The following is a 13457-nucleotide window of genomic DNA, read 5'->3' as shown; positions in this document are numbered from 1 at the left end:
CCCATAGGGATGTGTATAAAATACCAGTGTACTCATCAACCCTATTGGCCAAAAAATTTTCCAGACAGAGTGACTTTTCCAAATATAATAAGACCATTTACGATGTGCTGATCCACCTGTGTGGAAAAATGCCACCTGGAATTAATTTAAGTCAGTCTTTACCTGTGGATTACCCTGAAAGGGTGATTCAGCTTCATTGGCAACATTCTTTACTTCTTGACTTTCTCAGGTAAGAGAATGGGTATACTAATTTAAAAATGTCATTATGGCTTGGATGGATAGATAAGTAAGTAGATGGGTGGGTAGATAGATAAACAGACTTTGATATTATTTGTCCTTTTGTAAAATATTTCCTGTTTCTATAATATATATATATATATATATATATATATTTATATGAAACCCTGTAATATATACCTTAGAGAAGTCATAGAAAATAAGCATTTTATGACCTATTGAATTTATAATCTAAGGCAATCATTCTCAAACTTTATCATGCATCCAAATCATTGACATAGTGTGTTAAGCAGGTTACTGACTCTTTCTCACAGAGTTTATGATGCTAATTTGCATTTATAACACGTTTCCAAATGATACTGATACTTCTGATCTATGACTTCATCTTGAGAATCTTCATGTAAGGCAACTATAGAAATCTGTTGAACTAAAAAAAGGATGAAATCAATAAATGTATTCCTCAGACTACTGTTAGTATAATCTGAAATTCTGGATACTGTGAACTTTTAGTCTGCATATTAAAGTGTTTTAATATTTAAAAAGGTAAGCATATGAAAGGTTCCATAAATGACTGATAGAAAATACCAGAAAAATACTTGTCAGCATAATGTCTATGTTCCTCTGCAAAGATTAAATGGCAAGTGGCTTTCATTAAAAGTCTCAGCGGAATGTTGGTGAATTTATAACACTTCCTCTGCCTATATTTGCAGTATCTTGGTCCACTGGAACTCTCCCCATCCATAGGCAGTGTTACTACTCCAACTTCTATGCTCCTGTAACCACTAAATTACTAACTACCACTAAGTTACCATTTGTTACTTTTAACTATTTATGGGCTTTATGAAATAAATAATATATTTTGAAATATAATATTGTGTTTTTCTATGTTGCTACTTTGTATATGGAATCTACTCCATAGTTGGCCAGAGATGTTCATTCACCTTCTTTGGCAGAAATAGGGGTGGAGGGTAAGAAAAGGAAACTTACAATAGGAATGCAAATGAAAGGTTTGGTGTTCAGTTTTTTGTTTTTTTTTTTTTTAATTTCCAGATAAGAATTTTTCAGTCCCTAGCAATACTATAGTCTTAAAAATTAGATGGTACTGGGCAAAATATTTTTTCTTTGTGTCTTAGGCTCTCACTATCATGTCAGTAACCAAAACTGGCTTAAGTTTCTTGTCGCTTGAAAGGGATATAGGAATTTCAAAGTCACTGAAGGTGACTGAGTTAAAACCCAGGCAATCTGTTATGGAGGCTGACTGAATCAGAGGGACTCCACTGAACAGGCGGAAGAGCAGGAGATGGCTGTTTCTGCAGCCATAGTATTAATGAAAAACATGTGACAACTGGGAAGTGACTGGGGCAGTTATGAGAGACCCTCTTGGTTCTGGGTGGGACTAAGAGGAGAGGTTCAAGATCCCCATCTCAGGCCTCAGCAGCAGATGGCCACATGTCAACTAGGCTCCAGGTGGAGAGGGAGAGGTCATTGCCAAAGAGACTGAGGATCCAGAAAAGTAATGCCACATGCATGTAGGTGTAAGAGTCCCTCTCCCCTACCTCATGGAAGCCCACTTCAGGGCTGACCCACTTTCTGAGAGGCCTTACACAATGTGGAGATCCTTCCTTTATAAAATAATATCAAGTTCAAATTACAAAAATTATATACATAGCTTTAGAAGAAACTCACAAAAGTGAGGCAACCTGAAATTGAAGCTTTATTTGCTCTTCCATGATGCCATCTTGTTGAGGGGATGGGAAGGTCTGAAATTTTGACTGTTTATCCCAAAGAACAGAGTTGCTGTAAAGAGACTGTTCAGGGTAGAAAAGACTAAGATATGTGAAGATCCAAGACTGCATTCCACCCTGTTTCTCTACAACCAGTCTGGGTGGGAGAATGAGAAAGATGCTGTCAGTTAAGGAAAACAGCACATTTATGTGTGACTATATAAATTACTTTGAACACCACAGACTTACTCATGAATCTGTGTATCCCATTACTATGTAAGCATGCTGAGGACAGGAAGCATCTCTGATTCATCTGGCATCTCTAACACCCAGGGTCATTGATAACATGGAATAGATCCAAAGTTCCTTAAATATTTATTTATTAATATTGTCTCTCACAGAGATTTGCTTTTTGAACTTATGTAGTGAAAGAAATAAAACCTTGAAATTGGATCTCAGGACAGTCATAAAACAATATGGAAGCTTTTGTGAAATATAAAAATTAGGACTAAAAGGAGAAAAGGTAATGAGTTTGCATTCTAAAAGAAGTATAACCAGTAAGAAAGGGTCAAGTTGGAGAAAGGTAGGGTATATAATACTATGACTGCTGTACTTTGAACACTGTGTATAATGTTAAACCATAAAGTCTTAAAAATAACTTTTAAGGCTCTTATTACATAATATCTGTTAGTCTGCTAAGCCTTTAACAATAGAAATTTGTTTTCTCACTGTTTTGGAACCTTAAAGTACAAGATCAAGGTGTCTGCAAATTGATTCTCTTCTGAGGCCTCTGGCTTGGCTTGCAGACAGACTCCTGCTCTCTATATCCACATGGTCTTTTCTCTGTGTGCACAAGTCCTTGGTGTTTCTCTGTGTGTCTAAACTCCATATTCTTATAAGGACACCAGTCAGATTGTATTAGGCCCAGTCTGAGGGCTTCCTTTTACCTTAATTACCTCTTTAAAGGCCTTAACTCCCAATGCAGTCAACATTCTGAAATACTGAGGGTTAGGGTTTTAACATATGACTTTTGGAAGCACATACTTCAGACCACAATAATATAGTATGATGCTGGGAGCCAGCGAGAGACATTCCACTCGTGACAAAGGTCATGAGGAAGGAGGCTCGGCATACGCAAAGGCGGGATCGAGCCTCGGGAGTGCCCCCGGATATTCTCGAGCATCTACCCCCAAAAAGCCAGAGTCTGCCTACTTTATTGCTTTGTGCTCTCACCTCTGACTTTACTGGGGGCTGTCCCCCACCACCATCTCGCTCTCTCTGTCAAAGAGTTAACTTACAGCTCCAATTAATAAAGTTCTTGGGCAATTAGGAGTGTTTAAATCCAAACCCCTCGATGGCTCTCTAACTCGCCTGACAAGTTTACCCAGACACCTACAGCTATGCATACGATTGTTTACAGTCTCCCAGCCTCGAGAGGCACAGGAAGCTTAAGATATTCAAATAGCTTAGAGCCTCTCAGAGAGTTAGAAACTGTCAGAATAAAACTAGTAAAAGATTTCATTGATGAGCCAATGTTTGTTGCCAAGTTTCCACATCCCCTGAATTGTATCCTTGAATATGTATTAATTAATAGTTGGTATGTAGAAAAAATAAGTAGTGGCCTTGGTGCTAGTAACTTTAGACCCTTAAGGTAATAAATTCTTTCCTTTGTTGTAAACCCATTACACATCCGCCCTATAGGAATGTAATTTTATCTTCGGCAGATGGTGCCAAACCTTAAAATAATTACTCTTAGAAAAAATAAGTCTTTGTTGATAAGTCTTTGTCAAGAGTCATAAAATGTTAATAGGCCTTCTGGCCAGAAGATGATGTAAATCACCTAAACCATTTGTATACGATAAATTTGCAGGAAAGAAACCCTGGTTTTTGATAAGGATCAAAAACTGCTGACTTTGCATCCCCTATTATCCTCTATGCGTAACTTAGGGTATAAAAGCCCCTGTTGAAAATAAAGCTCATCAACGCCTTGCTCATCAACGCTTGGTCTCCCCATGTCATTCTTCCCCTTAACCTCCAGCTGAGTCTCTATCTGGAGCGCGGATATCCTCTGCGACCATTTATTTGCCTGGGCTTCTAAGACCCACTCAAGAAGGTGTCTAAGGTGGGGCACCTTCCGCTATTCAAGAGGGCGCCTGCGGCCTCCGTGGTCAGAGCTAACCTGGTGTCATGGGTTATATTGATTTTCCGTGTAAACCAAGCTACTCAGCTTCTTTTCTCCACTGAATTTTCCTACTGAGCTATCCTCATTCTATTACTCTTTATATCTCTAATTAACATTTGAATAGGTCACCTACGCCGTCTCTCCTTCGAATACCCTGGATCAGCCGGGGCTGGATCCCGGCAGTATGTCTTCTATTTTTTTTTTAAATATCCTGTAAGTGAGTATTATATTTTATAATAAATTTATATTTTATATTTGAAATAATATGCTTAAGGTCTTTTGTGTCTGTTATGGAATGAATCATGTCTCCCTAAAGTTCACACTTGTTGAAACCCTAACCCCCAATGTGACTGTGTTTGGAGATAGGGCCTTTTTGATGTAATTATGGTTAATGGTGTCATAAAGGTGGGACCCAAAGCTATCTCTAAGGAAGAAGGGTCTCACCAGAAACAGAACTGGTTGGCACCTTGCTTATTCTTGGAATTCTTGCCTATAGAATTGTGAGAAAATGAATTTCTGTTGTGCAAGAGACCCAGCCTGTGGTATTCTCTTATGATAGCCTGAGTTGACTAATACAGTGCCATAGAGAATGATGCTGAAGCTGAAACTCCAGTACTTTGGCCACCTCATGCGAAGAGTTGACTCATTGGAAAAGACTCTGATGCTGGGAGGGATTGGGGGCAGGAGGAGAAGGGGACGACAGAGGATGAGATGGCTGGATGGCATCACTGACTCGATGGACATGAGTCTAGGTGAACTCCGGGAGTTGGTGATGGACAGGGAGGCCTGGTATGCTGCGATTCATGGGGTCGCAAAGAGTCAGACACGAGTGAGCAACTGAACTGCCTGAACTGAACTGAATATCCTTTGATATACTTTAATTTGTTTATATTCAGTAATCATTTTTATAATGTGATTTTCATTGAAAAAATAAACTTTTTTATTTGTAATTTCTATAATATAAAAATATAAAAGCAGAATATAAACATCAGATGTCCTACATTGAAACTGTAAAGTAGGATATCACATAAAATGAAACTACTATAACTGTTACTTTCTAATTTCATTGACTATTTTTTAACTTTGGTTAACATTTTACTGTATTTCCTTCAAGTCAAGTTTATGGGATTTATTTCTTAGTTGAAATTTCCTTCAAAATGTATTTTTTAAATTTTTATTTATTTATTTTATTTTTGGCTGTATTGGGTATTCATTGCCACATGGGCTTTTCTGCAGAGGGCTTCTCTCTAGTTGCAGTGTGTGGACTTCTCATTGAAGTGGCTTCGTTTGTTGCAGAGCATGAGCTCTAGAGCTTATGGGCTTCAGTGGTTGCAGTGCATGGGCTGGGTAGTTGTGGTTCCCAAGCTCTGGAGTATAGACTCACTTGTGACACATGGACTTAGTTGCTCCTAGGTATGTGGAATATTCCCAGACCAGGGATCGAACCTGTGTCTCCTGCATTGGCAGGTGGACCCACCTTGGTGGAGCCACCAAGGAAGCCCCCGCGCTCCACCCCACCTTCCAAACATATTGTAATCCTGCTTGTTTTAAACTTAAACTTTTCCCCATGTTGTTAAAAACTCTTCATAAACCTCACTTGCAATGAGATACCATTGTTTTCAGAACTATTCCCAGTCTCTTGAACTCATTGATTTCTAAAATAAATTGTTCATGTACTAAAAATATATACTTAGAAAAACTAACCCTTTATCCTTTATAAGTAAATTTTATTTCATTTGTGATTTCTCTTTTTTTCTCTTTAAAAATTTATATCAGTATTTCTGAGCAACAGCATAAAGAAGTGATTCTGGAAGAGTACACTGAAGTAGATTAAAAGCATAGACTTTTGAATCAGACAGATGAAGGCTTAAACTGTAAATTTTTTGTACTTTTGTGGCTTTGCATAAGTTATTAATACTTAACGTGTTTAAGATCCAATTTCAGTATCTATAAAATTGATGATGATAATTACTAAATTTCTTTGGTTGATAAAAAGTATTAGAAATAAAGACTTCCCTGGTGGTTCAATGCTAAGACTCCACGCTCCCAATGCAGGGGGCCAGGGTTCGATTCCTGGTCATGAAGCTAGATCCTACATATGGCAACTAAGAGTTCACATGCCAGAACTAAGACCTGGTAGAGCCAAATAAATATTTTTTTTAAGTAATAGAAATAATAAAATGTATATTAGATGACCCATAGTAGATTTTTATTATTAATTTAAATAAATTATGATCTATGGATAATAGATCCATACACCACTCCAGTACTCTTGCCTGGAAAATCCCATGGAAGGAGGAGCCTGGTAGGCTGCAGTCCATGGGGTCGCTAAGAGTCGGCCACGACTGAGCAACTTCACTTTCACATTTCACTTTCATGCATTGGAGAAGGAAATGGCAACCCACTCCAGTGTTCTTGCCTGGAGAATCCCAGGGATGGGGGAGCCTGGTGGGCTGCCGTCTATGGGGTCGCACAGAGTCGGACATGACTGAAGCAACTTAGCTTAGCTTAGCTATGATCTGTGGCTTTGATATGCCAAAATGTTTTCTTAAATTACTGCAGTATGGTAATCATTCATGACATACCATAAAATGACTCTTGTGATATTTCAGGAAATAGAATATTTTAAGAATCTCTTCATCTATTAGAAATAAATGTTTTGTTGAAATAAGAATGCCAGAAGGGACTTCCCTGGCAGTCCAGTGGTTAAGATTTTGCTTTCCAGTGCAAGGGTGTGTGGGCTCAATCCCTGGTTGGGGACCTAAGAACCAAAAGACATAAAGCAGAAGCAATATTGTAACAAATTCAGTAAGGACTTGGTGCACAAGTGCACGTCAAAAAAAATGGTGCACATCCAAAAAAAATCTTTGAGGGGTTCTTTATGGTCTGGCAGCTGAAACTCAGTGCTCGGGTTGCCCCTGCAGTGATGCCCTCTGGTCCCACCGGTACCACTGCTGCTCCCACCCCTTCACTTCTAGGCTGCACAGTGGGCACCCACGACGACAACTACAGCTACCTCTTCAAAGCTGTCCTTATTGGAGATTCTGGTGTTGGAAAGAGTAATCTCCTGTCTCGATTTGCTCAAAATGAGTTTAGTCTTGAAAGCAAGAGCACCATTGGAGTAGAGTTTGCAACAAGAAGCATCCAGGTTGATGGGAAAAAAAATAAAGGTACAGATACAGGACTTGCCAGGGCAAGAACGATACCATGGTACAATATCAGCATACTATTGTGGAGCTGTAGGTGCCTTATTGGTTTATGACATTGCTAAACATCTCACATATGAAAATGTAGAGCGATGGCTAAAAGAACTGAGAGATCATGCTGATAGTAATATTGTTATCATGCTTGTGGGCAATAAGAGCAATTTGTACCATCTCAGGACAGTTCCTGCAGATGCATCAAGAGCTTTTGCAGAAGAAAATGGTTTGTCATTGAGACATCTGCTCTAGACCCTACAAATGTGGAAGCTGGTTGTCAGATAATCTTGACAGAGATATACCACATTGTTTCTCAGAAGCAAATGTCAGACAGATGTGAAAATGACATGTCTCCAGGCAACAATGTGGTTCCTATTCATGTTCCACCAAGCAATGAAAACAAGCCAAAGGTGCAGTGCTGTCAGAACACATAAGGTGTTTCTCTTTTCCCCTAGAAGACTGTGTATAATCCAATTGCCAGGTCTGAGATTTAAATATATTTGTAATTCTTGTGGTCATTTTTGTGTTTATTACTTCCACATACTTATGAATTTTTCCATGTCTTAAGTCTTTTGATTTTAGCTTTATAAAAACATCCATTTGTTCCAAATGACTGCAGCTTTTTTTCATGCTATGGCTTCACTAGCCTTAGTTTAATAAGCTGAATGTTTGGATTCCTCAATTATTGTTTACTTTTCATCATGGAAGCTGTCACTGTAGGACATAAAAGAACTTGATCCCTTGAAGTTCAGACCTATTGGTCTTGATTAAATCAAATTAAGAAGACTGTAGAAATAAGCTATCATTTTGCCACAGAGCAGCTTATAATTAACATACTGTCCTCTCAGTGCAGAGTATATTTCCATAAATCTAAGAATTGTCCTATAAACATAGCAGACTTTTGAGAGCGTATAAATTTTCCATAATTCTGGAAGTCAATTTCTAAAATTCCTTAATAGGGTTATGCAGTTTAGTAAATTTTGTTTTTTAATTTTTGTAAACATCAAAGTTGATTATAGAGGGGCAAACACTTTTTTCTGGAGAAGAATTATCTTAATCAACACAAAAGACTGTGATGATTTCAGTAGTAGCTGGGAACTGGAGAGAATGGTGGAATTCTGCCTGAGGTGCCTCTGTTACAGTAATCAGGCAGCCCAAGTCATTTAACTTATCTAATTTCTCAGCAGTATATAACATGGCATTTTATTGCTCAGGCAATAATGCTCTTAGTATCCGAAGGCAAAATGTTAATTTTGTCTTAAAACCTTCCAGTAAATGCAACCTAGTTTTACCACCATAGCCACCAGCAGGCATGGACAATTATTTTAACAATGCTGATTTTTGAGTTTTGTAGTATATTATGGAATATAGTCCAGTTAAATATCTGGTTTCAGTATGTCTAAAGAATACAAGAGAGGTTAATTTCTGCTCAAGTGGTACCACTTGAAGGCATGCATTCTTTTGGCATGTAAGATGAAATAGTACCTTGAGTTTAAATAGAATGCATTGTACAAACCTGAAAGTTTTCTTCCACTACATTATTGAAATCAATGGAGCAGCTCATTTCTCATTCTGAACTGTGCACACTAATATTTAGTTTTATTTTTTGTGGATAATATTAAGCACTTAACTCTGAAGTGTCTGAAAGTTGTGTCAACTAAATTGATACTATTCAGGATGGTGGAATATCCCCAAAATATACATGTGTGTGGGCTTGCCTAGATTGCTATGTTTCATAGTTAATCTTCTGTCTTTTGCGGTGCTCATGACTTGAAGGGTGCACGAAAGGCATTGCTGTCGATTTAGTTTTCCTCTGTAGCCATTTTATTATTTTGGTGTATTGGTTATGAAGATACTACTGCTGCTGCTGCTGCTAACTCGCTTAAGTCGTGTCCGACTCTGTGCGACCCCATAGACGGCAGCCCACCAGGCTCTGCCGTCCCTGGGATTCTCCAGGCAAGAACACTGGAGTGGGTTGCCATGTCCTTCTCCAATGCATGAGAGTGAAAAGTGAAAATGAAGTCGCTCAGTCGTGTCCAACTCCTAGCGACCCCATGGACTGCAGCCCACCAGGCCCCTCCATCCATGGGATTTTCCAGGCAAAAGTACTGGAGTGGGGTGCCATTGCCTCCTCATAAATTGCTCTTTTGTATTTTATGCATGCTCTGTAACTTGATTTTTTTTTAAGTTATTGATTTGGAATATATTCACATTCTAATAAACAGTTACGGGGGACTATTAAAAAAATCTTTAAAAAAAGAATTCCAGAAAACAACTATTTGTCAAAGATGTCTGCCTTTTTTTAAATTTTTAAAAATGTTATTGAAGTATAGTTGATTTACAATGCTGTGTTAATTTCTCCTATACAGCAAAGTGACTCATATATATATATATGCATATATATGTATATTTCATATTCTTTTCCATTATGGTTTATCACAGGATATTGAATATAGTTCCCTGTGATATATAGTAGAACCTTGTTGCTTATCCATTGTATATATGATAGTTTTTATCTACTAATCTCAAACTCCCAATCCTTCCCTCCCTATCCCTGCTTTGGAAAGCACAAGTTTATTCTCTCTGTCTATGAGTATGTTTCTGTTTCATAAATATGTTCATTGTATTTGTCTTTCTCTTTCTCACTTACTTCACTAGTAATGATAATAGGATGATAATCTCTATTTCCATTCATGTATGCTGCAAAGGGCATTATTTCATTCTTTTTAGGGCTTCACTCATAGCTCAGTTGGTAGAGAATCCGCCTATGATGTTAGGAGACCCCAGTTCAATTCCTGGGTCAAGACAATCAGCTGGAGAAGGGATAGGCTACCTACTCCAGTATTCTTGGGCTTCCATTGTGGCTCAGCTGGTAAAGAATCTGCCTGCAATGTGGGAGACCTGGGTTCGATCCCTGGGTTGGGAAGATCCTCTGGAGAAGGCAAAGGCTACACCCTCCAGTACTGTGGCCTAGAGAATTCCATGAACTAAGTCCATGGGGTCACAAAGAGTCGGGCATGACTGAGTGACTTTCACTTTCATTCTTTTTATGCCTGACTAATATTCCATTGTGTAAATATATACATATATATATTCCATGTTTTGTTTATTCATCTTTTAATGAACATTTAGGTTGTTTCCATGTTTTGGCTATTGCAAGTAGTGCTACAATGAACACTGGGGCCCATGTACTTTCTTAAATTTAGTTTTGTCTCAGTATAGGCTTCCCTCATAGCTCAGTTGGTGAAGAATCTGCCTACAATGCAAAAGACCTGAATTCAATTCCTTGGTCAGGAAGATCCCCTGGGGAAAGAATAGGCTACCCACTCCAGTATTCTTGGGCTTCTCTTGTGGCTCAGCTGGTAAAGAATCCACCTGCAATGTGGGAGACCTGGGTTCGATCCCTGGGTTGGGAAGAACTCTTGGAGAAGGGAAAGGCTACCCACTCCAGTATTCTGGCCTGGAGAATTCCATGGACTACAGTTCATGGGGTCACAAAGAGTCTGATATGACTGAGTGACTTTCACTTTCAGGAACAGGCCCAGGACTAGGATTGCTGGATCATACGGCAGCTTTAGTTTTACTTTTTTAAAGAGCTGTTTTCCATAGTGGGGTTACCAATTTACATTCCCACCATGAATGCAGGAGGGTTCCCTATTCCCCACTCCCTCTCCAGGATTTATTATTTGTAGACTTTTTAACGATGTCCATTCTGACTGGTATGAGGTGATATCTCATTGTAGTTTTGATTTCAGTTAGTTCACTTCAGTCGTTCGTTCAGTCGTGTCCGACTCTTTGCGACCCCATGAATCGCAGCACGCCATGCCTCCCTGTCCATCACCAACTCCCGGAGTTCACACAGACTCACGTCCATCGAGTCAGTGATGCCCTCTAGCCATCTCATCTTCTGTCATCCCTTTATCCTCCTGTCCCCAATCCCTCCCAACATCAGAGTCTTTTCCAATGAGTCAACTCTTCGCATGAGGTGGCCAAAGTACTGGAGTTTCAGCTTTAGCATCATTCCTTCCAAAGAAATCCCAGGCTGATGTCCTTCAGAATGGACTGGTTGGATCTCCTTGCAGTCCAAGGGACTCTCAAGAGTCTTCTCCAACACCACAGTTCAAAAGCATCAATTCTTCGGTGCTCAGCTTTCTTCACAGTCCAACTCTCACATCCATACAAGTTTTGATTTACATTTCTCTAATTCTCAATTAGTGATGATGAGAATCTTTTCAGGTTTCTGTTGACCATCTGTACATCTTCTTTGAAGAACTGTCTATTTAGGTCTTCTGCCCATTTTTCAATTGAGGTGTTTTTTTATTATTATTATTTAGTGTTGTTGTTGTTATTGAGTTGTAGGAGTCATTTGTGTATTTTGGAAATTAAGTTTTTGTTTGTCACATCATTTGCAAATATTTTCTTCCAGTCTGTAAGGTTGTTCAAGTGTGTCTTTATTTGGTAAAATGGGAACTTTATTTAAATTTTTTGAGTTTAAAACAGAAAATACATGACTTGTCTTTTAATTTTACCACTTCCTACACTTGGTCCTTGATGATTCATTCAGTAAAAATGCTCTAATTCAATAAGGCAAAAATCATAATGCCATTATTTTAGAAGTTTAGTTTTGCTTTTAAAATCTAATGGAATATTAAATGTGAACCAAAACAACTCTAGATATTTAAATAACTCCTTATTACTTGCACATTATAAAAATCAAAGTTTTCTGATAGCATCATTAAACTCTATGCACTTGTGATCATCATGTTATTCTTGGAGCATTGTTATTGGCACAGCTCCCAGTAGGGTTAACATTAACATGAGTAGTTTCTGTTTTGACAGTTTATGGTATGAGGATGCAGGTATGGAAGAATAATTTTGGCATTAAAGCCAAGGTATTCAAATTTATTGCTCTTTTATCAGCAAATACATGCCTATCAGTATATGTTGGCTGTGATAAAATTCTTCAACATTTAGAGAATGACAGTATAGGTAATAAAATTGGGCCATTAATCCAAGATATGTGTATATGTTTCATTATGGAAATAATGTATTAAAGTTCAGAATAATCATAAATGTTATTAGCCCCCCCATGTAAATTTGATGTCAGCGAGTGAGAACCTTTGTACAACTAAAATTGTGTGTTTTATGTAGTAAATAAGAAAGTAAAATTTTGCAGATTAAATTTTAATAAGTCATTTCAATTAATTTTGTTTTGTTCTACTCAGTGTAAACCCAGAAGAAGATTCACATAGAAAACTTTGCATAAATGTAATCAAATCAATGGAGAGTCAATCCTATAAAACTACTGACCACACATGAAATCTATTGGCAAAAGATAAATATTGTCTTATCAATTGATGAAATTAAGCCTTGCAATATATTAAAAATGAAAAGAATGAAACGAGACTTATACAGAGGAGGAAAACTAATTATCCCTTTACCCCTCTAAGTTTTTCGCTGAACTTCAAGAATAAAAGACAGATTCAGTTCAGTTCAGTCACTCAGTTGTGTCTGACTCTTTGCAACCGCATGAACTGCAGCACGCCAGGCCTCCCTGCCCATCACCAACTCCCAGAGTCCACCCAAACCCATGTCCATTGAGTCGGTGATGCCATCCAACCATCTCATCCTCTGTCATCCCCTTCTCCTCCTGCCTTCAATCTTCCCCAGCATCAGGGTCTTTTCCAATGAGTCAGCTCTTCACGTCGGATGGCCAAACTATTGGAGTTTCAGCTTCAACATCAGTCCTTCCAATGAACACCCAGGACTGATCTCCTTTAGGATAGACTGGTTGGATCTCCTTGCCATCCAAGGGACTCTCAAGAGTTTTCTCCAACACCACAGTTCAAAAGCATCAATTCTTAGGTGTCAGCTTTCTTTATAATCCAGCTCTCACATCTATACATGATTACTGGAAAAACCATAGCCTTGACTAGACGGACCTTTGTTGACAAAGTAATATTTATGCTTTTCAATATGCTATCTAGGTTGGTCATAACTTTCCTTCCAAGGAGTAAGCATCTTTTAATTTCATGGCTGCAATCACCATCTGCAGTGATTTTGGAGCCCAGAAAAATAAAGTCAGCCACTGTTTCCACTGTTTCCCCATCTATT

General features: G+C 38.4%; 1 protein-coding gene and 1 pseudogene across 1 annotated transcript in view; both read left to right on the top strand.

The window, feature by feature from the left end:
• LOC129640166 (cilia- and flagella-associated protein 47-like) overlaps positions 1-13457 on the top strand; it is a 136483-nt gene that overhangs the window by 102448 nt on the left and 20578 nt on the right. The window contains exon 10 of the mRNA XM_055565402.1: positions 8-229. Within this exon, the coding sequence (XP_055421377.1) occupies positions 8-229 (222 nt within the window). The remainder of the gene's footprint in view (positions 1-7; positions 230-13457) is intronic.
• On the top strand, positions 7025-7683 carry LOC129639456 (ras-related protein Rab-11A-like; annotated as a pseudogene).

This window comes from Bubalus kerabau, chromosome X (genome assembly GCF_029407905.1).
Source record: "Bubalus kerabau isolate K-KA32 ecotype Philippines breed swamp buffalo chromosome X, PCC_UOA_SB_1v2, whole genome shotgun sequence".
NCBI classification, from domain to species: Eukaryota; Metazoa; Chordata; class Mammalia; order Artiodactyla; family Bovidae; genus Bubalus; species Bubalus kerabau.
Note: the sequence above shows the minus strand (reverse complement) of the source record. Positions and strands in the feature narration are given on the sequence as shown.